The sequence below is a fragment of the Argopecten irradians genome, chromosome 1, assembly GCF_041381155.1.
Source record: "Argopecten irradians isolate NY chromosome 1, Ai_NY, whole genome shotgun sequence".
Classification (NCBI taxonomy): Eukaryota; Metazoa; Mollusca; class Bivalvia; order Pectinida; family Pectinidae; genus Argopecten; species Argopecten irradians.
In genome coordinates, this window is record NC_091134.1 from 62,225,206 (window position 1) to 62,250,850 (window position 25,645).

At 35.1% G+C, this 25,645-nt stretch overlaps 1 protein-coding gene across 6 annotated transcripts in view; it reads right to left on the reverse strand.

The window, feature by feature from the left end:
- LOC138336742 (cilia and flagella-associated protein 47-like) overlaps positions 1 to 25,645 on the reverse strand; it is a 42,855-nt gene that overhangs the window by 14,439 nt on the left and 2,771 nt on the right. The window contains exons 6-46 of one of the 6 annotated variants that reach the window (XM_069286311.1): positions 25,131 to 25,300; positions 24,358 to 24,494; positions 23,629 to 23,889; positions 23,100 to 23,258; positions 22,686 to 22,899; positions 22,202 to 22,354; positions 21,814 to 21,917; positions 21,453 to 21,535; positions 21,186 to 21,282; positions 20,928 to 21,031; positions 20,472 to 20,584; positions 20,032 to 20,165; positions 19,703 to 19,813; positions 19,351 to 19,481; positions 18,904 to 19,026; positions 18,290 to 18,499; positions 17,913 to 17,981; positions 17,256 to 17,337; positions 16,945 to 17,042; positions 16,291 to 16,572; positions 16,090 to 16,104; positions 14,114 to 14,321; positions 13,624 to 13,819; positions 12,961 to 13,052; positions 12,600 to 12,729; positions 11,947 to 12,046; positions 11,528 to 11,699; positions 11,028 to 11,280; positions 10,505 to 10,732; positions 10,031 to 10,253; positions 9,398 to 9,593; positions 9,078 to 9,175; positions 8,843 to 8,959; positions 8,507 to 8,641; positions 7,849 to 8,112; positions 7,198 to 7,215; positions 4,827 to 5,094; positions 4,254 to 4,508; positions 3,732 to 3,871; positions 1,976 to 2,101; positions 656 to 706 (exon numbers count right to left, since the gene is read on the reverse strand). In XM_069286311.1, coding sequence (XP_069142412.1) covers positions 656 to 706; positions 1,976 to 2,101; positions 3,732 to 3,871; positions 4,254 to 4,508; positions 4,827 to 5,094; positions 7,198 to 7,215; positions 7,849 to 8,112; positions 8,507 to 8,641; positions 8,843 to 8,959; positions 9,078 to 9,175; positions 9,398 to 9,593; positions 10,031 to 10,253; positions 10,505 to 10,732; positions 11,028 to 11,280; positions 11,528 to 11,699; positions 11,947 to 12,046; positions 12,600 to 12,729; positions 12,961 to 13,052; positions 13,624 to 13,819; positions 14,114 to 14,321; positions 16,090 to 16,104; positions 16,291 to 16,572; positions 16,945 to 17,042; positions 17,256 to 17,337; positions 17,913 to 17,981; positions 18,290 to 18,499; positions 18,904 to 19,026; positions 19,351 to 19,481; positions 19,703 to 19,813; positions 20,032 to 20,165; positions 20,472 to 20,584; positions 20,928 to 21,031; positions 21,186 to 21,282; positions 21,453 to 21,535; positions 21,814 to 21,917; positions 22,202 to 22,354; positions 22,686 to 22,899; positions 23,100 to 23,258; positions 23,629 to 23,889; positions 24,358 to 24,494; positions 25,131 to 25,300 — 6,120 coding nt within the window. Of the gene's footprint in view, positions 1 to 655; positions 707 to 1,975; positions 2,102 to 3,731; positions 3,872 to 4,253; positions 4,509 to 4,826; positions 5,095 to 7,173; positions 7,216 to 7,848; positions 8,113 to 8,506; positions 8,642 to 8,842; positions 8,960 to 9,077; positions 9,176 to 9,397; positions 9,594 to 10,030; positions 10,254 to 10,504; positions 10,733 to 11,027; positions 11,281 to 11,527; positions 11,700 to 11,946; positions 12,047 to 12,599; positions 12,730 to 12,960; positions 13,053 to 13,623; positions 13,820 to 14,113; positions 14,322 to 16,089; positions 16,105 to 16,290; positions 16,573 to 16,944; positions 17,043 to 17,255; positions 17,338 to 17,912; positions 17,982 to 18,289; positions 18,500 to 18,903; positions 19,027 to 19,350; positions 19,482 to 19,702; positions 19,814 to 20,031; positions 20,166 to 20,471; positions 20,585 to 20,927; positions 21,032 to 21,185; positions 21,283 to 21,452; positions 21,536 to 21,813; positions 21,918 to 22,201; positions 22,355 to 22,685; positions 22,900 to 23,099; positions 23,259 to 23,628; positions 23,890 to 24,357; positions 24,495 to 25,130; positions 25,301 to 25,645 lie in introns of all 6 variants that reach the window. The other 5 variants (XM_069286296.1, XM_069286303.1, XM_069286318.1 and 2 more) reach the window with 5 other exon arrangements.

Sequence of the window (25,645 nt, forward strand, 5' to 3'; positions counted from 1 at the left end):
TTGAAATCCGACCAGCGGTTATGGAGAAGAAGTCGATTGTTGACGGACGGACGGACGGACGGACGACGGACGACGGACGACGGACGACGGACGACGGACGCCGGACGCCACGGTATGGCATAAGCTCACCTTGGTCCTTCGGACCAGGTGAGCTAACCAGGTACTTCAAAACATACCATTTAAACCAGCAAAAAGAATAAAGTTGGTGAAAACGGATTTAACAAATGTAAATGTAAACAAACACAGATGAATCATTAAGGAAAACATAATAGAATTTAAACAAACCATGCAATGGTGTTTTAGAGTGATGAGAAATGTGAAGTAGATCACCTTGCTAACATACCACGCAAATAGTAATCTTATCAAAATCAAACATACATTACAATACTTGTAATTCAATTTTGTTTCTACTTTAAAACAGTGATTTTTTATTAATACACTGATTCTTGTAAGCTATAGAAGTAGAACTTTGATTGTCTCCTTAAAATTTATTTTTTGTTTAATCCTTCCAAATGACATAGATAATGAAGCAGGAACCAAGCAATAATGAACTTAATCAAGGTTGCTGTATACAATGGTACAAGATAATGGATCAGTGTTTATCGGTGTAAAACTACAGGAGCATGCAATGATGTAACACCATAATCATTTATACCATGTTTTCTGAGTCAGTACAATCTTGTGCTCCTGTCGATGATGACACAATCTGTCAAATGGGGAGATAGAAATTTAATGGTTTGATCTTATAGGTAAGATAAACTTTTTTATTATTAATTTGTGCATAGAAAAATAACAATTCTAAAAGTTTTATTGGTGATAATAAAGGTGAAATTATGTAAATCTATACATGACATGGCTCAGCCACACAAACGGTTGTTGGGACATTTCATTTTCAAAATCCTGTTAAACTGGCGGTGATAAAAACACAATAATGGCCCATTAATGGATGATCATAAACCAAGGATCATAATGGAGAATGATTACATAGGAATGCTACAGTATTATCACAGCCCATATTGATGTGAGTGATTGACAGGTAGGTAACAATGATCATTGATCACATGAATAATGGAAAGTGTTTATGAGAATCATCCCAACCAATCTCATAAAATTAAAAGATTTATTACCAAAAATTATTTGACCATCCCAATCCATCTCGTAAAAATTAAATGGAATTTTTTTTTTTTAAATTCCTTAATCTAGACAAAGAAATAATGCCCCATTGAGATTAATGGAAAAGAAATACAAACTAGAGTTCTATCTATTTACCAACACCATGTATATGGATTATTTGTATGCTGTATAATGTTAGTTTGAATTGACCGACTCAATTTTGTGCTAGATTGGAGTTTCTCATATCAATAAATTATCATTTACAAATAAATGTAAAAACTTGAATATGTAGACGTAATATGAGTGTATGTTATACAGCATACAAAACAGAAGTACAGGTCATGCCCTGTTTGTTAATGGTGCATGGAGGAGCAATTTGTTTTAGGATGAGACAGAGAAGAGGATAGGACCTGGAGGAGCAGTTTGTTTTAAAATGAGACAGAGAGGAGGATAGGACCTGGAGGAGCAGTTTGTTTTAGGATGAGACAGAGAGGAGGATAGGACCTGGAGGAGCAGTTTGTTTTAGGATGAGACAGAGAGGGGGATAGGACCTGGAGGAGCAGTTTGTTTTAAAATGAGACAGAGAGGAGGATAGGACCTGGAGGAGCAGTTTGTTTTAAAATGAGACAGAGAGGAGGATAGGACCTGGAGGAGCAGTTTGTTTTAAAATGAGACAGAGGAGGATAGGACCTGGAGGAGCAGTTTGTTTTAAAATGAGACAGAGAGGAGGATAGGACCTGGAGGAGCAGTTTGTTTTAGGATGAGACAGGGAGGAGGATAGGACCTGGAGGAGCAGTTTGTTTTAGGATGAGACAGAGAGGAGGATAGGAGGAGGATCAAGAGGAGGATGATAAGGATTCACCTTCACTGAGCGGCTAGTTTTTTGTGGTATGTTGCTCGTGAGCAGAGAGATAGTTTTGGCGGTGACACTACTTGTTTTCAGGGTTCCTGTGATCTGTCGACGCTGGAGTTCCTTGGACGACATGTGCTGTAAAACAGGCAGTCACAACAAAAAGTGAAACATGATATCATACAACAGTCTCAACACCTTGTGGTCAGTTCACCAATATATTATATAAATGAAATTCACACACAAAACTTACATGAATATTAAAAGCCACAAAAAGTATGTAAATACTATATCAGCTTTAATTTGAATATCATTCTCAGTAAGCACCTTAACATATTGTTTGTTTATTATCCTGACAAGACCTTGAAATCAAAGAGGTATTGACATAAACTGATTGCATTCCTGCATGAATTATCAAGATCAGAAGGACTGACAGACAATTTTTTCAGTATGGCATAGAAATAGGTTTTAAAAGTTATCTTTGATTTTTACCATGGATATTTGTATAAACTGTAAACCCCTTTCTGACCTAGATCTGTAAGCAGGTGTTGTCAATGACGGGACAACTTGTAAATCATAGTATAAAACTGAAGACTTGTATTTTTTCATTTTCATTACTGCAAGATTACATCTGTGATATTTTGCTTGAATTAAAATAATGTGTTTTTTAATTTCATTATTCTATTAATTAAAGCTGATAGAGTAAACAAAATACCTAAACATGACAGATACAGAACATAGAACTAACACTTACAACCCTCCACCTTTACACGGCATGTCACCATAGAGAAGCATTTATAAATATAATATCTATAATAAACACGTCACCATAGAGAAGCATTTATAAATATAATATCTATAATAAACACGTCACCATAGAGAAGCATTTATAAAGATAATATCTATAATAAACACGTCACCATAGAGAAGCATTTATAAAGATAATATCTATAATAAACACGTCACCATAGAGAAGCATTTATAAAGATAATATCTATAATAAACACGTCACCATAGAGAAGCATTTATAAATATAATATCTATAATAAACACGTCACCATAGAGAAGCATTTATAAAGATAATATCTATAATAAACACGTCACCATAGAGAAGCATTTATAAATATAATATCTATAATAAACACGTCACCATAGAGAAGCATTTATAAATATAATATCTATAATAAACACGTCACCATAGAGAAGCATTTATAAAGATAATATCTATAATAAACATGTCACCATAGAGAAGCATTTATAAATATAATATCTATAATAAACACAACAATAAGGTCTACTGTGATCACCATCTACTTTATAAACAAGTCTAGGAAAACTACAGGTGCAAATAAAACTACTGGTGCAAATAAAACTACTGTTCTCCAAAAAGTGATCTCCACAAACAAACTACAAAATCTAATGAAGAAATAAAATTCTAAATATGGAACATTTGCATCAGATTTATTATTTAACATCATGTTTAAGTAAAATATTATCAGATAGATAAATAAGGAGCAGCTCTATTCAAACCTACAGACACCATATACTGTAGTGTTAAGTGAAATAAGATAATATCATTTCAATTGCATTGATTCTTAGTAAACCAATGATTATTGTTTGACATCATTGAACAGTAATTTATCTTTGAATCAATGGATGAAAGTGACAGTACATAATATATAAAGGAGGATGTTCCAGCCAGTTCCATTAATTCTTTGGTAGATCTGATACCATCCCAGCCCACTATCTACCAGCCCCTCCCACCTACCTGTTGGGCGGCCATCAGCAGTGCCTTCTCCTTGGTCTTGTTGAGGATTGGGACCTTGAGCGTCTCCTGTAGTGTCTGTCCCGATTCACATTTCCAGTACACGACTCGATCATCTCCACCAAACAAACCACGTCCAGTACCTGAGAGGTAAATAATAGATATATAGGCTATATGGTCAAATAAGTGTGTTTTTTTTTTTTTTTTTAATAAAAGTGCTAGTCATAAAATGATATTCACATGCACATATATGATTGTATTCATCTGTTAAGTCAAAGCAAATAATCTTGATCTATGATCTATCTTGGCCCTGATTTGTCAAAAGAAAAGGGCATGGCCGACTTAAGTCAGAACAATCAACATCTTACGTAATTTGTGTCAATTTTTTAGTAAGTCTATTTAGTATCTTGTCTTCATCTCATAATATTTATATAATGGTGGGATTGTACTATAATACCTGAGGTTGATTATACTTCTACCCTACACTGGCTGTACAGCACAGTCTCTAAGTAATAACACACTCACCTGCTGCAGCAGCACTACTGATCCTCACACTGTGGGGGGTTTTAACAAATGGTACCACAGCAGGGAGGGGCAGGGTGGCTGTTGCCTCAACCGAGTACAGGAACTCTCCAATAGATTCATTGAGGAAGATCACCGACACCTGCCGCTCACCGATATTGAAGGGCAGGAAGTAGATCTCAATAGTGGACGAGCCCTTCGCATCCAAGTAGACACTGGAGTTAGGACTATAGAATGCACTCAGGGACGTCTGGTCATCTGGAAAATAGAAATGTATTGTATGATCAAGGTGTCATATCTTAGTCCAATGGTGATTCTAAATGTTTTCAGACTTTTGTTGAGGATCTTAAGTATCATATAAAATACTGCTTGTATAACATGGAAAGGTGGTGAAGGGGAATACTGATACTCCAGGTGGTAAGAAAAGAAAATTCCAAGCTTATAAAGTATAAAGAGAAAAATAATAACTTCTCAGAATATGTTGAGAATATTATAATCACCTACACTTGATAATGTAATTGCCACTGTTAACTGTGGTAAGTCAGAACAAAGCAAACAGAAATTTACCATTCTTACCATTATTTTGTTCCATTTCCTCTGGTGGCTTTGGTGGAGGGGTTGGAGGAGTCTCTGGACGTTTCTGACCGTGATCTATACGAGCTCGAACTTTCCGTTTCTTCCTTTCTTTAGGTTTCAGCAAAGAACTTGGTTTTCCTGGTTCGAGAAGGCTCGACTGTGCCTCAACTAAAACGATCCTGAAGTCCCCAGACTCATTGAATGGATTGCGAACATTTATCGGGATCTTCTCTAGCTCATAACACGGCGCCTCACACTTAATTGTATACTGCAAAGGGAAACAGGTCAGTGTAAGTAAACATACAGAAACACGTACTTCATCAACAATTGTACTCGGGTTCTATTATATATAAACAATTTGTAACAGACATGAGAAGTATTTTTAGAGTATGTATTGTAAGATTACCGGGTAGTATGAATACAAGTAGTACATATTTGTACAAAGATTACTGATATAAAGTTTTATAATACAATGATTAATGAAAAAAGGTAATTATAGATAAAAAGGTGTAAAGTTTTAAGTTAATTATAGCTATCATAAACAATCTGATAAAAACATGATATCAGTTCCAGGTGTCTCATCTATAGCCAAAGGGTCCCAGCCTACTATAAAAGTATGACCTACCAGTACTTTACACAATTAATTTACATGAAGGCTGACTTAAACAAATAATACATTCCTGCAATACTCATACATTTTAGTTCTGTATTCATTCTTTACTTTAATTGAATTACATTTTATATTATATTATTAGCAGGGTATTTCATTTTCTGCTCAAACTAATTTGTGAACATTTTGTGGAAAATAGGGAAAACATTACTGTTATTAAAAAAATTATGCTTGTCATGAAAAATGTCAGAAAATTTGCTATAAAACCCACGACATGCAGTCAGTGATAACACTATAGCCATAAACTGAAAGTTTACAATTTGAAATGAAAATGGTTTGGTGGAACGAAAATTGGGAACAGGAAAAAACAAACATCTCACAATATATGGGCATGATTAATTATGAGAAATATTTATATGAAATGTATATGGATATCCATAGGCAAGTATTAATTGATACAACGTTGGATGATTTAAAGAAATGGCAATAAACACATTGTATAAGTGTATACTGTGCTATATAATGAATCAATAGATCATACCTTGTGATTCTGTGCCTCAAATCGTACAAAAATTCTTTGTGATGCATGATTTGTGTGTTAAGATACATGTATATGAGAAAATGAACAAAAGAAAACAATATATAAACATATGCATGGAGATGATGTAAATTATTTACTGTTTCCCTCTGAAAAATCTGATTGGCTATGAATAAAAGAAATATTTAGAACATGAACATGATTGATTATGAACAGAACACAAGAAATGTTTGAAACATGAATTTGATCGGCTACTGATTAAACCCATAAGTATTTTGAAATGAATTGGATTGGCTATGAAACAGAGATATTTTCCAAATTAATGTTATTTGATTGGTTGTGAAAAGTACCTGAAAATCTATGAAAGACCACAAATATATTTTGAAATGATGAGCATGTTTGTCAATGAAGACAAGGAATAAATAGAAGACGAATTTGATTGGCAATAAAAGACCATGAATATTTTGAAATAAATATGGCTGATTATGGTGACAAAAATGATTTGGAACATGATTTTAATTTGTAATGATCAGCAAAGTATACAATGGGTACTAAAAGGACATGAAACATACATATTGTAGATGACAAAAATCTGTTTCCCTAGGTAATGATGCACAAACATGGAAAGCAAATGCACACATCAAGGAATATGTCCTTGCTATTAAATCTAAATTCTTATTATATCTAGAAACATTATACTAACACAATTAAGTAATCCTACTAAAATTGGAAACAAATGCCTATGTTATGTATTACATGGAGAAACAAGTATTGCAAAATAGCTTGATTCACAATTTACAAAGCCATTTTTGGGAGTGGGTTGTAGTGGTTGGAGACAGGGGAAAGAAAACAGAGATTGACCAATACCAAATGTTCCATTACCAAAGGTATGCAAGAGCCTTAATAATAGAAGAATCTTTTTAAGTACCAACTGAAAAATTTTGGAAAGATTTTAGAAAATCAGCACCTTAATGAGAAAATTTCACCTCTGAGTACCTAAATTCTTTAAGGTATATTATGTTACTCATAAAGTTTTTGGTATAGCATATTGTGTTCATTATAGTTCTGTGTGACAAAATACACGGGAGGAGGTACCAGAGATTTGGCCCACGACTTTTAGTAGGTATCCCACCGGGTGTACAGTAGTTAAAGAGTCGACTATTTTACAACACTTGTAGTAAAGAGTTAGTAAGGTGAACCTGTGAACATGCATTGTATTCTACCTCTTCTGATTTCTTCTGCTGAAAAAAACAGGCAGACAAAAATATTGATAAGCACAAGCAAAGACAGAAAGCTTGGAATATTTACACAGTGTACATAATATAGCATAGCACTACACATATAACCAGCCATACTTGTTATATAGACGTCATACATATAGCATACAGCCAGAATGCACCATTTTTACATACATAGTTATATACCCTCATACTATATAGACTAAGAAATAGCAATCATAGAAGAATATACATGACTATCAATGTGAAGCTATCTTGACTAATATTGTTAAAGAGTTTACATGAAAGTAAGACTATATACAAAACTACATACTAAGAAGGAAAGTACCATTAGAGAACATAATATAGTATCTTTGTAATTTTCTAGATTTCTGAGTAAATTCTGGAGTCTAATATCTAACAGTGTGCTGAACTATAAAATATACAAACTAATGTGAATCATGCATTTTATTTTAGGTGATCCCATTACCAAATATGGAAAGAAGGTTTAATCATAAGGAAGAGTGTTAATTTCACCAGAACCAATTAATTACGTTAACGATTTCACATTTTATAGACATATATATACAAAAGGAACCATATCCCTGAGCCAGAAACAACAATGTGTGAGACAGTACTAACAACTTATTGACTTACCTTTGGCGTGATGTTATCTATCTGAGTTCTCAGACTAAATGTCAGCGTTGTTCCAACTGATGATCCATGACGTCGCCCAACCAAAACCAGTGTGGCCTCTGCAGGCCGTAGGAATCGACTAGTGAAGTCGACGTTGAGATATAGGGTGGATCTAGGAGCAATGGATACAAAGTCACCTTTCGGGACTTTGAAATCACGAGCATCGATTCCAGCTATGAGAACTTGGTACACGAGTGTCTTCCCACTGGGGTTACTTAACTTCACCTGGAGGGCAACAAACGAATCAGTATGATATACATTTCTAACAGTTCAACTTTAGTTGATGGGATCATTCCTATGTTATAAAGAACCAATCTATTCTTACAAAATCAAAACAAGATGTTCTAAGCAAAAAAAAAATCATTGGTCTTAGATATACACCAGCTAAATGTTCTGCTTACAGTTCTGAGACAAAATTGTTGAAGGCAAGATCAAAGAATAATGATCTTAAAGTTACATGGATAACATTTATCTTTCTTTATCTTTGTTTATTGCACTCTGAAACATCTACTCATAACATAAAAGAGACAGAAAATCCCTTTGTTGTTTTCATTCAGGGGGTTATAGCACTTTATAGCTACAACCAGAAGTGCCTATTTTGGTAACTAGACCACAGTACCTGTCTGGTGACAGAGGCATGCAGACTGCCAGAGTAGTCAATAGTAGCCTTAGGGACATACTGGGGCAGTCGCTGGTACAGATTCACACACAGCAACAACAGAGCAATGGGGTTAGGGTCTGTGATGTCAATCGCCTGGAAAACAAAAATTAAGCAACATACATAATCATGATTAATGAAGAAATAACAATACTGATTAATTTTAATAATTAAAGATGCCATAATCCAAACTTATAATGTTACAAATGTTTCATGGCAATTCCTGAAAAATACTTTTAATCATTTATGTTACAAACCAGAAAATGTTACCTCAGAGGAGCTCCAACATAGACCTACCTGTATATCGTAGTCGATGCCAGCATATCTCATGGCATTCACGACCTTAAGGGCATTGTGGAGACATTGTTCAGCAGTGGCTGGGTGGGTGTACATATCCTGGAGGTGGGTCTTGATCTAAAACATTAATAATCACAACAAACTTTCCTTATAGTCTCAAATCATTAAAGAACCAGACTAAAGCATGAAAACACAATCTGTCCAAGGTCCACATATAACCAACAGGTATACTTACCAGGAAAGGCATGTGGGCCCCAAGGACAGCCCCCAGAACCAGACCATCCAACAGGTCAAAGTCGTAGTTTACTATCCAACGAGACGGAGGAACTCCACCTATAAAGGTCAGACAACATTTGTTATCAAAATTAAAGGACATGAATAAAAAGGAGATAGCATGACAATCGAGGTCCTTATCCTTAAATACATTACAAAACTACATTGTATTAGTAATCATTTTGCAGTCATTTTGGCAAAACATTTGATATTTACTTGTTAATTTTGTGCAATGTGCAATAAATTTTCCACAGGACACCAAACCTCGAAATTAAGACCTACCTTTGCTACAGTTTGACCAGATACGAGTCCTGTACTGTTCATAATGGTGGTTGAGCCAAGTCAGTAGAATTCTCTCCCCTACACTGTAGATATTACTACTGAGTGGGTCAGGGTTAACCTCAGGCGCCTCCACAGTCTTGTCAGGAGATACCAGACTTTTCAGACTACGTGGAGTGACCTTACTGAGGACCATAACCTGTAAATGAAAACAACACAATATTAATAGGTTTTAGATCTATATGAGATTTAGTATACCAGCAAAGTCACATTGATATTTAATCCAGTTAAATATATCATTTACAGGTGGCTACTTCAGTCCTGCTATATTAGTGACTTTTTATGTAGGATAAACATACAAATTAGCCAGTTTTAATTTATCTGTAACAGAACCAACAGAGTTTACAGAGGTTCAAAGTGTCAATCATTGTTCTTTTTTCCATTTCAGAAAAATCTAAAAAAAAAAAATTTTAATTCTAATTTACAAATTTTCTTGTTGAAAATGACTGCATTAAACTTGTAAATAAGGTTCTGAACAATGAAAATGTAGGTATGTGTACAACTTGTTGGATTCAAAGAGCTATCTCCCCTGCTGATATGTTAATTCTATCATTTACAATATCTGCCTAACATTACCTTTAGAAGCTGTAGGAGGATGTCAGTCCAGGCACGTTTAGATACCGCCTCAAATACATCGCCTTCCAGCTCCTCCTCCTCATCCATCTTTTTGGCCTCCTCTTCCTCCCCCTGGGTCACCAACTCCAGCTTGAGCTGCTTCTGCATCTGTTTCCACAAGTGGTAGTCTCTGGGTTCCATCAGGTACTCTGGTTTGATGGATGCCACACATGCACCCTGACACCTAGAGTTCAAAGGTCAAGGTCATATACAAGCAACTGAAGCAACTTCACTGATCATTATAATGTAATTTCTGTGACCGAGAAATACTTCTCAAACAATATTCAAAAATTTCTTAAATATTTTGAAAATCATTATCTGTAAGAGTTATGTTATACATTTTTTAGATCTTATCTTGAATTCAGCATCAAATTAAGTGTTTACAACAATAAAATTACTAACTTAAAGTAGTATGAATTATCTAACTTGACCTACTTGAGGAATGTTAGCAGTGTGGAATGTTGCCAGTACACCTGTTTGACCCTCTCTATGGGGTCAGAGGGTAAAGGTGAGTTGAGGGGGATACCAGGGATAGGCCGTCCAGCAAGGTGACACATCATGTCATAGATAGTCTTGAACTCTTTCTTGAGGTTGTTGGTGTCCCAGCTGCCAGCCTTAGCTTGCTTTGGCATATCATCATTGATAGGTTTCCGACTGATACCACTGTTAAAAACGTTCCATTTAACATTCATACTGACCAAATCCAACTTATAATAATACAACAATGAATTTCAAATTTGTTTTATAGATTTAATTTACATGGTACTCTATGAAGTTGGTAAATACAGTCAATAATACTAAAGATTTTGTTGTTGTGGACAATATCAAAACTGTACCCCTCGAAATTAAAATCAAATAAGGCATTTCAGATTGAAATAAAGAATAAAATATTCGTATCAGACAGCCAGCATAAGGTCACTATAGACGTTGCTTCAAGTGAATATGAAGTGTGTCCTACCTCCTAAGTGAGTGAGGAATACTGATGGGGAATTGTCCGGAGGGCCAGCCCTGTGACGAGAACCATCTCTGGACAGCCAGGAGTACCTCCAGGTGGAATATTCCCTCCTCTGAATCCTCGTCAGGAAACATAGCAGAGCCTAATGACCGGGAGGCTAGATCCTGCTGGTTACGACTCATAGCATGTTCAGAGCCAGAGGGAGGCTTGTTCATGGCTCCCTCACGATTCACAGGTGTACTACCATCGGTGGAGTCTGAGGGCAGGTAGAAATAACACAGGTGAGTTACCATAAAGACAGGTAAAAATTGTACAGGTGAGTTTATATTGTTTACAGCTATAAATGTGCAGGTGAGTTTATCTTAATGACGGGTAAAAAATGAAGACTTAATTTTATCTTGATAACAGGTAGAAAATGTACAGTTGTAGATAGAGATTTTCCATGTTCCTTTGTTAAGATATTTTCTGTTTTCAATTACTTTAAACGTATAGAATTAACCTACCAGTAACACTACCAGATGACTCGTAGCTGGAGGAAGAGATCTGGAAGTTTGAGCTGGTGGCACTGGTACTAGGGCGACTGTTGTGTGTCGGGGAGACACATGGAACAATCACAGCCTCACCTCCATTTAGGGTCTCCTTTGACAGAAACTTGCGTCCTTTGGGAGATGCACCCTACAACCAGAGTTAAAGTGAAATGTTTTATTATCTTTTCTTTATTATTTGAGAAATGCTATAAAATTTATTATTTGAGAAATGCTATAAAAATATTTTTGAAATTGTACTGTAAAAGTCCCTTTTCTATGTGAATAAATTCAACTACTTGTACAAGTGAACTCCATCTTTTTCAAAATGGTGGATAAAAACAATGCTATTGATAATTAAGAAAAATATTTATAACTGTATATGTATCCTGTCTCACCTGTTCACAGACAATCTGGTGGTCTGTCCTGTGGAGGGCCAGGAAGTGGTAACAGGTCAGTAGACAATTATCAGCTGTCGCCATCACCATCAATTTAAATCTAAACACACAAACATCAAAACATCAACATCATCCTTGATGGCAACAATATATTGGGTGCTATAAAATGCCACTTGTGGCATAAATATTATGACTTTATAAGCAAGAAAATAACACACTGTAATTTGTTTTATTTACTATCAAAAAAGACTTTAAAAGCATGAAAATAATACACAATAGTTTGTTTTATTTACAATTAAACATTTGATATATAGCAGACCAATAAAAAGAACACTGAATCTAGCAAAAGGTTAATAGAAATGAACCATTGCTTGGGATTTTACTAAATTGTCTTGCAAAGGCAGGAATTTTGATCCGATAAAGTAGATACACATTGTGTCTGGTAAATGTGATCCCTGTAGGTGCTCATTATAGAAACAAAGTGCAAGATCAGAATAAAATCCATCTTTGATCCCAGAAACAAATCTGAAGGAAATAAGCATATCATATAAGTTACCCTCATGGTTTAATTAAAAACTTTTTTGTGATAACCCTGAACTTGACCTTGGCTTTCAGCCATGATAACACTAACTTCAGCAGCAGCGTTAACTTACTTGCGATCATCAGAGTCCACAAATATGATTGGCTCAGCGAAGGAGACTGGTTTGGGGCTTGAGAAAATAAGCTTACAGGGGAGAGCACAGGGCTCAATCTGTCCATCATCTCCACAACAGGGGCTCACTTCTGTAATAACAAACAAACTTGATTCAGATGGCATGGTTAACATAGAGTTTGATGTAAACATTGCAAGATTTTGGAATGATATTGTTAAGTTTTGTGTGAACAATTTGCATTTTTTCCTGATACATTTCAAACCTCAGAAACAATGTTTACAATCACTACATGTATTTCTAATTTTCGAAAGATAAGTTTAAAAGTTTGAAACAAATAATATACCCATTTGAATGAACTTACCCGATCCCTCTGGCCAGACCACACTGATGGGAGAAATGGTACTGCCGTCCTCACATTCCACCGTGGGAGTGATCACAGAGATTTGGGAGGGCCTAAAAATAGGTCACAACAATAAAAACAGGTGACAACAATTAATGTCTCAGTTAAACTATAGGAAAATAAACCTAAAAATACATACTGGATAGTTAAATCTTATATACTCCAATTTGTAATGACACAAGAATCTATTCCAACTGAAACGGGTACTGTTCAAATTGAAGTAAACATTTGTACCCCGTTATGGTAACATAGGTACTCAGATAGCATACAATTTGCCATATTCTGCTCTCTCAGAGAATTTTTTAATCTTTCATTATTTAGCATTACCACTAAATACATGTATCACATCTTTTTTGACTTAAATACTGTAAATAGTTTAGTCAACTCTAGTTCTTCATTAAATATTAAAATGCAATTATAGCAACAGAGGAACAAGCTGGTCAAATATCAAATTTGATTAAGGTGGTCCGTTTACTGATACCGGATAAATGACCCAAATTGATGGCAATCAAGCCAGCAGGATAGCATGAAGAACATGAGATGAGAAGAGATGGTCAGACACAGTGGTATAAATATATGGCTCCTGGTGTCATTGGTCACCCCTCAGACTTGTGTAAAACTTACTTGCTGTACTGCCCTGCCAGGATGGTGAACTCAGCAGAGACCTCAGTCATAAGGGGTACAGGAGTCATGACTATAGCCAGAGGGTCAAACCAAAGTCTGGGGGACTTCATCTCTGCGATGACCTGTAAGTACTGGTACGGCTTCTCAAGGTCATTGATCAAAATCGGGATCACCAACTCATGGCGACATGGCTCAGCTGAAAATATGAAAATAAATATCAAGTAAAATCTTTTAAATTATTCTGAATTAACCCACAACCCCTTTCCCCCACCCCATCCCCCCCAGTAATTCACGCTTGTTGGCATTTTTGCATATTTACTTCACAATTATGTAAAATTATTGAAATTAAACTTCAAACCCTGAGATCATATAATATGTAATTACTGTCTGAACTAAATGACCTGCATAATTAATAAGGCAATAGAAAACTATTCGGATTAGATTTACATGTGACCATCAAGACAAGCTGGTAAAATGTTACAAAACTTACTGGGACAGAACAGAACAGAAATATGCTGTGTCTGTCCAGCTTCCAGTACTCCCTCTACACCTTTACTCTCCTGTGGGTTCATCACCACAAATGGTACCCCCGATGGATGGATGAATTTGATGATTCCATCCTGTAAAGCTTTGACAGGGGCACTCAAGTCCAGCAGCCATTTCAGAGGCTTGTCACTGTTGTTAACCAATACAGTTCCCTGGAAAAATGGCAGACACATGTTAAAATCCTCAAAACAATTTTAAGGTAGACATTCAAAAATAGCAGGTGATACAATTTCTATGTTCTGCTTATTTCCTATACTGATTGATGTCTATTCACCTTTATCACATGCCTCGTAATCCATACCATCTGAATTTAGGATTGATGAGGTCTCCATTTTTCTTAATTTAATACAAAAACATTTAAAGGATTTTCATACAAGGTGAATAGACATCAATCACTATAGGAAATTTATCATAAATTGAATAAAAATACTTCTGAATTTCCTAAAATTATAGGGAACAAGAAATATTTTTTTCTAATACTCAAAATTATAGATATCATCATCCTTAAAATTAGCTTTGGTGTGCCAAATCTAGTACAAAATAGTCTCAATATTTGAATGTTGTACACAGATTTTCTTTCAATAATATTATTTGATATTTAAATGTTTCCAAAAGTTGAAAGCAGAATGAAGGATATATTCCATCCAACCAGATAGCTAACTATAACCTTTTTAATAATATGTATACATGTACATGTATTAAGTTTGTGTGATTGAATATACCTATCAAGCCAGGGTATCTAATGATCAGGCTTTATACCAACTAACTAAGCATTAACATAGTACATGATAATCATGCCTTTTATTTTTATTCTTTTAAAACATTCTAATGCTTATATCTAATATTTTGTAAGCAGGAAACAGGAGAATGATTTCATGCTGTGCAAAAAGATGAAGGTGATATTTTTCGCTTGATTGAATGTGTTTAACTTGCAGGTAAAAAACAAATAACTAAATCATACAAAGTACAGTGATATGAGAGTTGTCAATGTGTTGGAATCATAAACTCCACAAGCTTATCAGACTAGGACATAGCCAGCGTGTACTCGTGCATTGGACATGCATTCACAAACATTTTAAATAGAGTAAGAAACACGGGATGTGTTTAGGAAAACATTGTGAAGCAATGAAGATGAAACATATATTATCCCATTCAAAATAATCAGTACATTACTATATATCCACTATCACATTCTTGAATGACATTGCTGAACTCAAAAAAAAATAGCATAGTCAATGGCAATATTGGCAATTAGCTAGTGTTACATGTATAATTAATAGATTCTATTCTGTATTTGCATATTACAGAGTTATCTGCCCTTGCGGGTAGGTATTAATTGTGACGTCATGTGTTTGCGAGCGTAACGTTATACTTTAATTTCGGAGAAAATGACTTAAATTGCGCTCACAAAATAATGATGTAACAATCAATATCTACCCGCAAGGGGGCTAACTCTATAATATGCAAAGACGGAATATATGAAGCCTAATTTAAGTTTGAAATTACAAATTACATACATACTGTTTACAGCATGTAAGTGTATAGATGTATTATTTTATTTAACTCAATATTAAATATTATATACTTGAGTATAAATAGAAGACTAGTACATAGTTCTGTTAAATGTCAATAAAATACCATATACCAAAGTAAATTTGTGAAAATCATGTTTGAAAGGTGAAGATATTTCATGAATCTATTATTGTGGTGAATTTTTATATTTGTACCATGATTAAAGATTTCTTTTCTCAGGAAAGTTTGTATCTAGCCAAAGCAGAGGTTTTGATATATAGAGCAATAATAGGCAGAAATGCAGCATATTCCATATAATATACATGTCAAGCAGTTAATGACATAAGGTATATAAATAGGTAGGAAGATGATACAGGACATCATGCTTCACAGGGGAGATAACTTTACCTGTTGAACGGGATGCTGAAATTAAGCAATCAAAAGTTCTCAATTAATTAACAATTTTATCATCACTACTTTAAATCCACTAAATCTTATGTTAACATTCTCATTTTTGAAAGACTTTAAAAACTCTTAACAAATTTTCTGAAGTTATTTATGAGAAAATCTTTTTGTCAACAGTGGAACCTAATCAGTACAAATTGTTACCTTAGACACTCCTATTCCTGTAGAGGCAGTGGGGTCTTGAAATGTGGACGGCAGTGAGAACTCAATCTTATTGGAGGAGAGCTGCAGTGGCTGACGTAGGGCCGTGGCAATGACATGCTTACTGGGGGTGGCGATAGTCAGGGGCTGGGGGCGGGGATTAATGATATGTTGAATGCTGTTCTTATTTGAGGGAGCAGGGGTGGGAGGGAAAGGGGTGGGGGCCGGAGAAGGAGCTCCAATCTGATTAATTATAACTGGCATAATGAAGTCATATGCTGCCACCTACAAAAATTAACATAGAACATTCAAAGTCAAAGGAAGAGGACACCTCAAGTAAACGACATAAGGACAGACATGCATTAAAAAGTGACAAATACATGTATATTATATGCTCAATCACGTAAAAACACTGTTAACATAATGTATTATAGGAATAAAAATTGTGTATACCAAGCGGCATCCCAAATTCAGTCTCTCTTTTTTTAAATCTGTAATAAGTGTGGTATTGAGATATAAATCTTTCGCTATGTACAATTTGTGGAATTATATGACTTTGTTGAAATATTTAAGTGTTGAAATAACTAATTCAGGTGAATTCAAAATCCCTAATTGTTTCTCAGAACAAGACTATTTCAAATATTTCTGAATACTCACCTCTGTTGGAGTGAAGATTATCTCCCCTTCAATGGTCTCCTCTGGTGCCATGGTAACTGTGTACATCCCAGGATTCAACATCTGATAACTGTAGTCCTCTGTAAAAATACAAAGTATATTGTCGAAATAACTGTATACACACCAGAGATTGATAAAGTTGTCATTCAGTATCTATTACATACTAGTAAATCATGTGCATTAATCTCAATGATATTAAACACATTCTTGAAAGGACCAAACTTCTATAATGATAGGACATTTTTGCCCAAATCACAAACAGATGATACCTATAATTCTAAACATATACCAACCTTGTGTCTGGTATCCTGAGAAGTTGAGAGAAAAGTCTTTGTATCTTGTTAAATCCAGCTCCAACTTCACTTTAGTGATTGCCTGAAATTTAAAAGAATAATGATGTAGTCTGAATGATCCAGCGTTAGTATTTCTTAAGCTTTGTGATCTCCCACTGTAATGTATTTACTAGTTATGTATTAAGTTGATTGCATTATAGGAAAAGTTCAACACCCATATATATATATAATGTTTGATAAAGATTTGTGATACTAACCTTGTTGGTGAGTTTGAAAGGGAGAGTTTGTGATACTAACCTTGTTGGTGAGTTTGAAAGGGAGAGTTTGTGATACTAACCTTGTTGGTGAGTTTGAATGGGAGAGTTTGTGATACTAACCTTGTTGGTGAGTTTGAATGGGAGAGTTTGTGATACTAACCTTGTTGGTGAGTTTGAATGGGAGAGTTTGTGATACTAACCTTGTTGGTGAGTTTGAATGGGAGAGTTTGTGATACTAACCTTGTTGGTGAGTTTGAATGAGAGAGTTTGTGATACTAACCTTGTTGATGAGTTTGAATGGGAGAGTTTGTGATACTAACCTTGTTGGTGAGTTTGAATGGGAGAGTTTGTGATACTAACCTTGTTGGTGAGTTTGAATGGGAGAGTTTGTGATACTAACCTTGTTGGTGAGTTTGAATGGGAGAGTTGCCCCAGATCCACAGTACACACCACCAAAGTTAAAGGAGTCCTGTAAAAATATTTCCAATAAGATTGTGAGGAAATCAAAAAACAATATCATGTCAATATCTGAGATGGTCTTAATCCCTAGTTATTGATTTTATACATAACAAATTTATCCTCTTGTTTCACTGATACTTTCATATTTCACCTTCTAATTAATACCAAATATTAAAACTGGCAGACACAGCATACAAATTAAAGATTTTAATAGTTTTAACTATTGTTATCTACTGATACTAAACATATAAAAATGAAGAATATTAATTCTTCATAGTACCGAGTTAGATGCCTGTTTGCAATAAAGTCATTACTTACCATATCTATATCGACGGTCGGCGGTTCCACAGTCCCACCCATTCTTAACTCCAGCACCTTACCCCCCTTGATGGCCACCTGAACCTTGGTGTCAAACTTAAGGATGGCTGAAGGGGTCAGCTGGACTTTAAGTTCAGCATGACCACCGACAGGTACCACCCCATGTAAGGGAGTAACCATCAGGCCAGGGAAAGGGTTAGAGTCAATTACCTACAAAACAACAAAATCATAGATTGTAGAGTCAATTACCTACAAACACAAAACAATCAAATTATAGAGATTGTATCATTGTTACACTTATAATTAGTTGACAATATTAATTTCAAAAGGTTTAAAAAGTCAGCAAGACATATTTCCCAGCAACATAAACAACCTTCAAAAATTGTCAATGGTCAAAGCTAACAATGAGAAACAAATATAATCAGCTGGAGGTATATAATATCAGACATTCAGGAAAGCATCATAATAAAACAAATAAGAAACCTTACAAGTCAAGATAAGCTGTAAGCTTTGGCTTAAAATTCACAAAATTAAGGTATTGTGTCAAAACTTCCAACAAAACATAACAAACCAAAAGACAGCACCTTACTGCCTTTACTATTGTGATGCCTTACCTGGAAATAGGCGTGATGTTGACCAGTGTTGGCCAGTAAGGCATTCCTTATAGTGGTCAGATTGATCGGGGTCTGACCAAACATTACCCTCCTCTCCATAAACTGGACATTGGGGGTTCCCATCTGTAAAAACAAAGTGGAGCATAAATATTTTTATTCTTCTTTGAAATCTACATCCAAAGGCAAATTTTCATATTGCAAAAACATCAATTACAAAATTATGTCTTTGTCTTCACTGGCATTTTACAAAGCAAACACACGTACTAAGTGTATAGTGAGTTAACATAAGAAGGATTTTATATGTGAAAAAAAAACCCAACAGAAATAGAACTTTTAGTAGAATTTTTAAAACACAATGTAACATCTATGGTGTAAACCCTATCCTGTCTAAAACAGATACAGACTTCTAGGGACTATTAATCCACCCGAGACATATTGCTTACTGACCTCGACTTTACACTGGAGCTGTAGGGTGGGGCCTCCATGTACCATGAGGGAGAAGGAGCCATCCTCTGGGGCGAGGAAGGACGGGTGCCATACAACCTCACAGTCTAAATCTTTGTGGGCGTCCACAATACCTGGAAATAATCAAATCAGTTGATTGTATTTATAGCAACACATTACTTGATTTTATTTCATAACAATTTCTTGCAATGCATGATACAAATGTATGTAAATGAATACATAATTCATATAGAATGATATGTAACAAATCACAATTGAAATGAGACATGGCAAGTAAAGCCGCTATGCATTGTTATTTGAAACAGGTTATAAATGCTGTTTTACAACTACATACCTGTAGCCGGTCTGATAGAGAAAGCAGTGCCTCTTTCTCCAAGGTTTGGGGCCCACGTAAACTCAGCTGGGTAATTCAGTTTATTGAACAGAGTAATCACTCCACGGAATTCTGTCGAGCAAATTCATAAATCACATTTAAACAATCTTCTTTATCAATTAAAGAAAGATAGAATCACACAATTTTAATATTATATCTAAATGGATTAATGAATGAAATAAAAGTACACTTTACAACATAAATTTTGAAGAACTTTTAACTTCTTATGTAACTTACATTCATATCATTATAAGTCTCTTGGTCTGTTTTTTGAAAAGTTATATATTTACCTGCTTCTGCTGGCAGTCCAAAGGCAGGTGTGAGGACGAGCTCTTCAGTGGAGAGTTCCAGAGCTACATGGACGACCTCGGCCACAACTGTCACATGGTGTTTGTAGTGACCATTAACAGTGTAGGACACTGACCTACACGGAAAGACACACAGTTAGGATATATTTCACAAAGTGAAGTAAGACCAGCAAAAATTATATTTGACATTTTATAAATAAATTATCTAATGACTTTTACAACAAAGAGTAACTACATTGTACATTTATTTTCTCCAAACATTCTTGACATCCTACTAAAGCCAAGATAAATAATTACTTGTATCTTGACTAGGAGATTATGTTTCGCTTCCTAAAATCAATTCATAAACTGTTATTTTATTCCTCTCTTAAAATGGCCCATACAGCGAATCCCTGACTGGAGGACACAAGGAAACATCTCACCTCTGGAATTTCCCTTTAGAGTTGGACTCAAACACGATGGGGAGGTGAGCCTTGGACTTAGGAGGAATCACCTGGGACAAAGGACTACTCTGTCTCAACTCTCGACAATCAATCTGATCAACAGAAATTGTATCCGTCAATGAATTTGGTTTCATGTAATTAAGTGCTATCAAAATACATTCTCATAATAAAACCTTGAAGATTTAATCTTGATTTGACTCCATTGTTCAAGGACACAAGTAAATATAGCTGAGTTATCTGTTTTTGAGGTACTGTAAGTACTGATTGTTTGTGAACGTAATATAAAAGTCATATAAAAAAGCTTGATTTCCACACACAAACTAGAAACATCAGATTCAATAACTTCATCCAAGTGCAGACGACTCTGTAATATGTGGAATATTCACAAGAACATCAGTCATACCAAAATCATTGAAGAGTAAGTACATTACATACCTCTGCAACAACATGTATGTATGTGTCCAAGTTGTTTACGATGGACAGATTCCTTGTACAGACTGACCGCAGACATACTTGACCAAAGTCCAGGGTTGGAGGGCCTAAAATATAAACAAATTTCCCATGTAGTCTATATACATCATTTTAATAACATAATTATGTATTGTGATTGCTTTATTGACATGCTGGTATTTATAATCTAATATTGGCTGAAATAGGAATTGCTCCAATGATCAGTGGAATGTAATAACTGACCTATGATAATTTGGTGTAACATCTGTGGTGATAGGACCTTAGTACAGTCCAGTTTCTCCTTCTTGGTGGTAGGTACAGCATTTAGACCCTCACAAGCCTGGAAGAAGCATTTAAACAGAAGTTTTTCTATTGGTATTTAGACAGCTAGAATGATTGTATGATACAATATCCATTTATGGACATGCTAGAAAAATTTCAAGATTAATAATAACAGTAAGTTCAAATAAAATTTAGCTAAAAGTATATATTATATACAGATGGTCTTACCTCTTTAGTAATAGTTTCAGCTTCAGCAGCAGACAGTTCCTTTGTACTCAGGAGTTTGAAGTCTGCATTTGGAGGAGTAGGGCCTAGATTTATAGAAAAAATAAATTAAAATCATCAAATTAAATGTAATGTTTTCAAATCCTTTCTACTTCATTGACAGTGAACAGGCATTAGGAGTACATCAATCCTGATAGAATTTGATGACTGGTGTTCCAGTTTGGGATTTAGAAACAAGAAATGTATACAGCAGTTGGTTGCTAGGCTTGACATAATGAGAAGTAGTTGTCCTCAATGAGAAAATAATGAGAAAAATCAATAGTGAAATACATGAATGTCTATTGTTTGTGAGGAGGATACTAACTTCTAGGATCTGGTTTGATCTCCATCTGTGTCAGACGTTTTGGCTTCAGACCAGCAGCTGACTTGATTCCAATATCCAACTTATTGTTTGTTTCTTTGAATTCTCTGTAAAATTTTGATAGTTAAGTAAAAACATGTTCTATCCAAAGGTCCAATATTACACACTGATTATTGTATCACTAATGAAAAAGGAAAGTCTTTTTAATTTATAGATATCAATAACATGTTTGTCATCATTAATCGCTGATAAATGCTTCAAACGCATAAACAAAGTCTACTGAAGAACAACAAAAATCTTAACGACATGCATTGTTATTTTTAACATTTTGAAGGTATTTCAAGCAAAATCTTAAATTTTCAAAACTTGACCCTGACTGAATATAAAGTACCTGGACTTGATCTGATTGAGACGGTTTTGCCTCATTTGCCTTAGCATGCCCACATAACTGTTACGATGGTTCACTTTGCTGGCTTCCTCGTTGAGATTCAGGGCATAGTCAGGGTCTACATAGTTATGACGTTTTGTCTTGGTAAAAATAGTTCTGTAATGAAGCGAGAACAGGATTATAAAGCCTCAGTAAGCACTAGTACTGAAATGTAAGTACTGTTTTCTATATTATTAGATTAGTGATTCTAACAACAATACCAGGAATTAAGCTATTTACGAAACATCAATTCTTAAGTGTCTTGACATTAACAGCTAGGTACAAATGATTTAAGTCACAGAAAAAATCATACAAAATCATAACTTAGAGTGCAGAGATAAGTTATTATTTTTAATAAAATACTAAAGAGCTAAATAAGTCACATTTCCAAAACTTTCAACAAATTCATCTAATCTACAGAAAGAAGGAGATAAAAGTATAAACTTACTTATAAGTCTCGCCCCTCTCACTTGGCCTAATACTAGTAGCCCTGTCATTGGGAAATGACACTCTGGCATTATCATCAGTGGGGTCAACATTTTTCTGAGAATGAAGTCCAGGTTTGCCTCCTCCTGCCACAGCATTCCTAGGATTTTCATCGAGCTGGGAAAATGTGGTGTCCACAAACATGCCCACCTCATTGCTGATGTAAGGTGTGATTCCTGGGAAAACATTAAACAATATTGAACAAACATTGTCAACAGTTATACAAAATTAAATCAGGATTAATTAGGGGATAGATTGACATTTTCATGAATCTACATTGAGTTTTTTTAGTCATGAGACAATATTTGAAATGCATGTTGCATTTTGGGGGGGGGGGGGAATGTTGAATAAAATCTCTAGATGACTTTCAACTTACCTGGGTTGTACTTTGGCTGCTTTTTCTTGAAGATAGGATCACTCCTGCCAAGGAATGTCAGAGGGAATGTGCTGATCACTTGTAGGTTGATTTCCATTGGATTCTGGTTGTCTGCCACCTGACCGATCACATCCAGCATCTGTGTGGTCTTAAATCCCCCTGGTTATACAGATAAAACTATAGTATACACACCATAGGGAATATTTAAACGAGATTATGTATAATCATTATATGTGAACCAGAACATATTACACAATCTCAAAATATGAATATATCTCTAATGAATTTAACTGTTGGTCTTAATAATATTGTAGATATATTTTGTATTACCCTTTAACTATATTAGTTTAAAAACTAATGCACCACTGATTTTGTTTGGCCAGCTCCATGGTATTAACTTACATTTAATTAGTTAATTTGAAATACTACACATACACAAATATCTATAGTTGAGGGAAATTAAAGTGCAAAAAATGCAATCAGTCCTAAAGCTACACTAACAATTTGATAAAACATTACATGAATATACCTATTTGTTTTGGTGAAAATGAGAATATAACATCTTGAGATTGGTTGGCAGGAATTTTTCCACTGGGTGGGTGGGTGGAGAAGTGAGCCACTCGTCTGAACTGGAATGTTGTGGCTAGATCCGGAGACTCGTTTTTAATGGTACATAGGACATCAGCATGCTCTCCTATAGGACACTCCCCAAAGTCATACTTCAGTGACGGCATCACAGATAACAGTACAGGTAACGCTGTACCAGTCAGGGCCACCTCCACAAATGAACCTGTTATAACACAAACAGTGGAATCTGTGTAAACAGCACCCTGCATTATACCAAATATCTTTCTGTGCTATACAGAGGATCAATTTCCAAGAGAATTTCCAATACAAATAGTGGTATCAATCTGTGATTTTATTGAAACTCTTATGTTTGAATCAATCCATTTTTTTTTTTTTTTTTTTAAAGTATCTGCATTTAAATTTCATAAACTTGATCTTATATTTGTTACTAATCAAATGTCTCCTTTGCAAATATTCTTTACAAATTCATTTATCCATGTATAAACATGTAGAAATCTACTTTTTTCAATATTAAGCAGGACAGATTATATAAAAATAGGAAGTTCATTTGAAACATCACAAACATTTCCCCCTTATTAAATAACTGTTTGTGAGGCGACATAATATTGGCAAACAAATATGGAGAAAGTAAGGCATTATAACAGAATTGCATACTAGATCAAATACATACCATCTGCATATTTACCAGGTGACTTAGAACTAAAGCCAGTGCTTGAGCCTACAATCTGTATCCTCATAAACAGCGCAAAGTCCTTTCTGGGAGGGGGCTTCTTCTGTCCCTTCCATCCCTCTTTGGAAGCATTCCACCTGCATAACATTGACACATGTATAGTTTATAGGACTAAAATAACCTTTGATCTTAAATTTACCATTATATTCCAAATATCGTTGCCAACAATACTTCTTTTTTAGTGTTAATATATTTCTCTGACTTTGTAGGATACAGAAACAAAGTAGTTTGCCCAAGAACAGACATAGCGAAAGTTGAAAAAAATGGCAGGACATTCTGACTGGCAAGGACTGTGAGTAAGCCGTACCAAACAAAATTTTGTTGGACCGAACATTAATCTGAATTTTTGAAGTAAACATAACTTCCACCTATTAATATACAGGCAGCGTTTTCATGATTATCTTATGCAGTTTACATTTTTGCCAGCTTCCGCACCTGCATCATACTTCAGACACCATTTCTACCTACTTCTGGTACTCAATAATTGCCGGACAGTCGGTCTGGACTGCATTTTAAAAAAGCCGGTCCGAGTCAAATTTTGCCGGACATGTCCGTCGGACCGGCATATTTCGCGATGTCTGCAAGAATACTTTGGCATTGCATTTTATTGTTTTTATATTTCTCATACAGGTCATTTAGAATGTTTGAAGTACTCATTTCTCGCATTTGTTGGTGTGAATAAAAATGAATTGCATTTTCTAATTCATACTTACCTAGGACTAAACCTAAAGAATACTGGTATCTTTTCATATGGCTGTAGCATTCCTTGGTTAGGAATAGCCGTGATCAGGGAGGTCAGCACATTAGTATGACCTTGAGGTTTCTCTCCGTCTGACCCCTGGTCAGCTAAAGCATCCACAGTACTCTGGGTCAAGTCCACACCCTGGAGCATTACCAATATGTTGGTTTAACAAATCACAACAACTTTGATAGCAACATAAGAATCCATATTCAGCATACTAGCAATGTTTCTCTGGCCTAAATGTACCCATCCCTCAGGAAGGGTGGGGCATAAAATGTTACCATCAATGTTTATACAAGCAATGTTTCTCTGGCCTAAATGTCCCCACCCCCTCAGGTAGGTTGGGGCATCAAATGTTAGTAATCACCAGGAACTGCAATCAAATGATGCAGTAGCAGAAAATCTCAATTCTTAATTTTGTTAAAAAAATAATGGAAGTTCTCACAATATGCAAAGTTAGCAATAAAACGTAAAGAATGCTTTCTC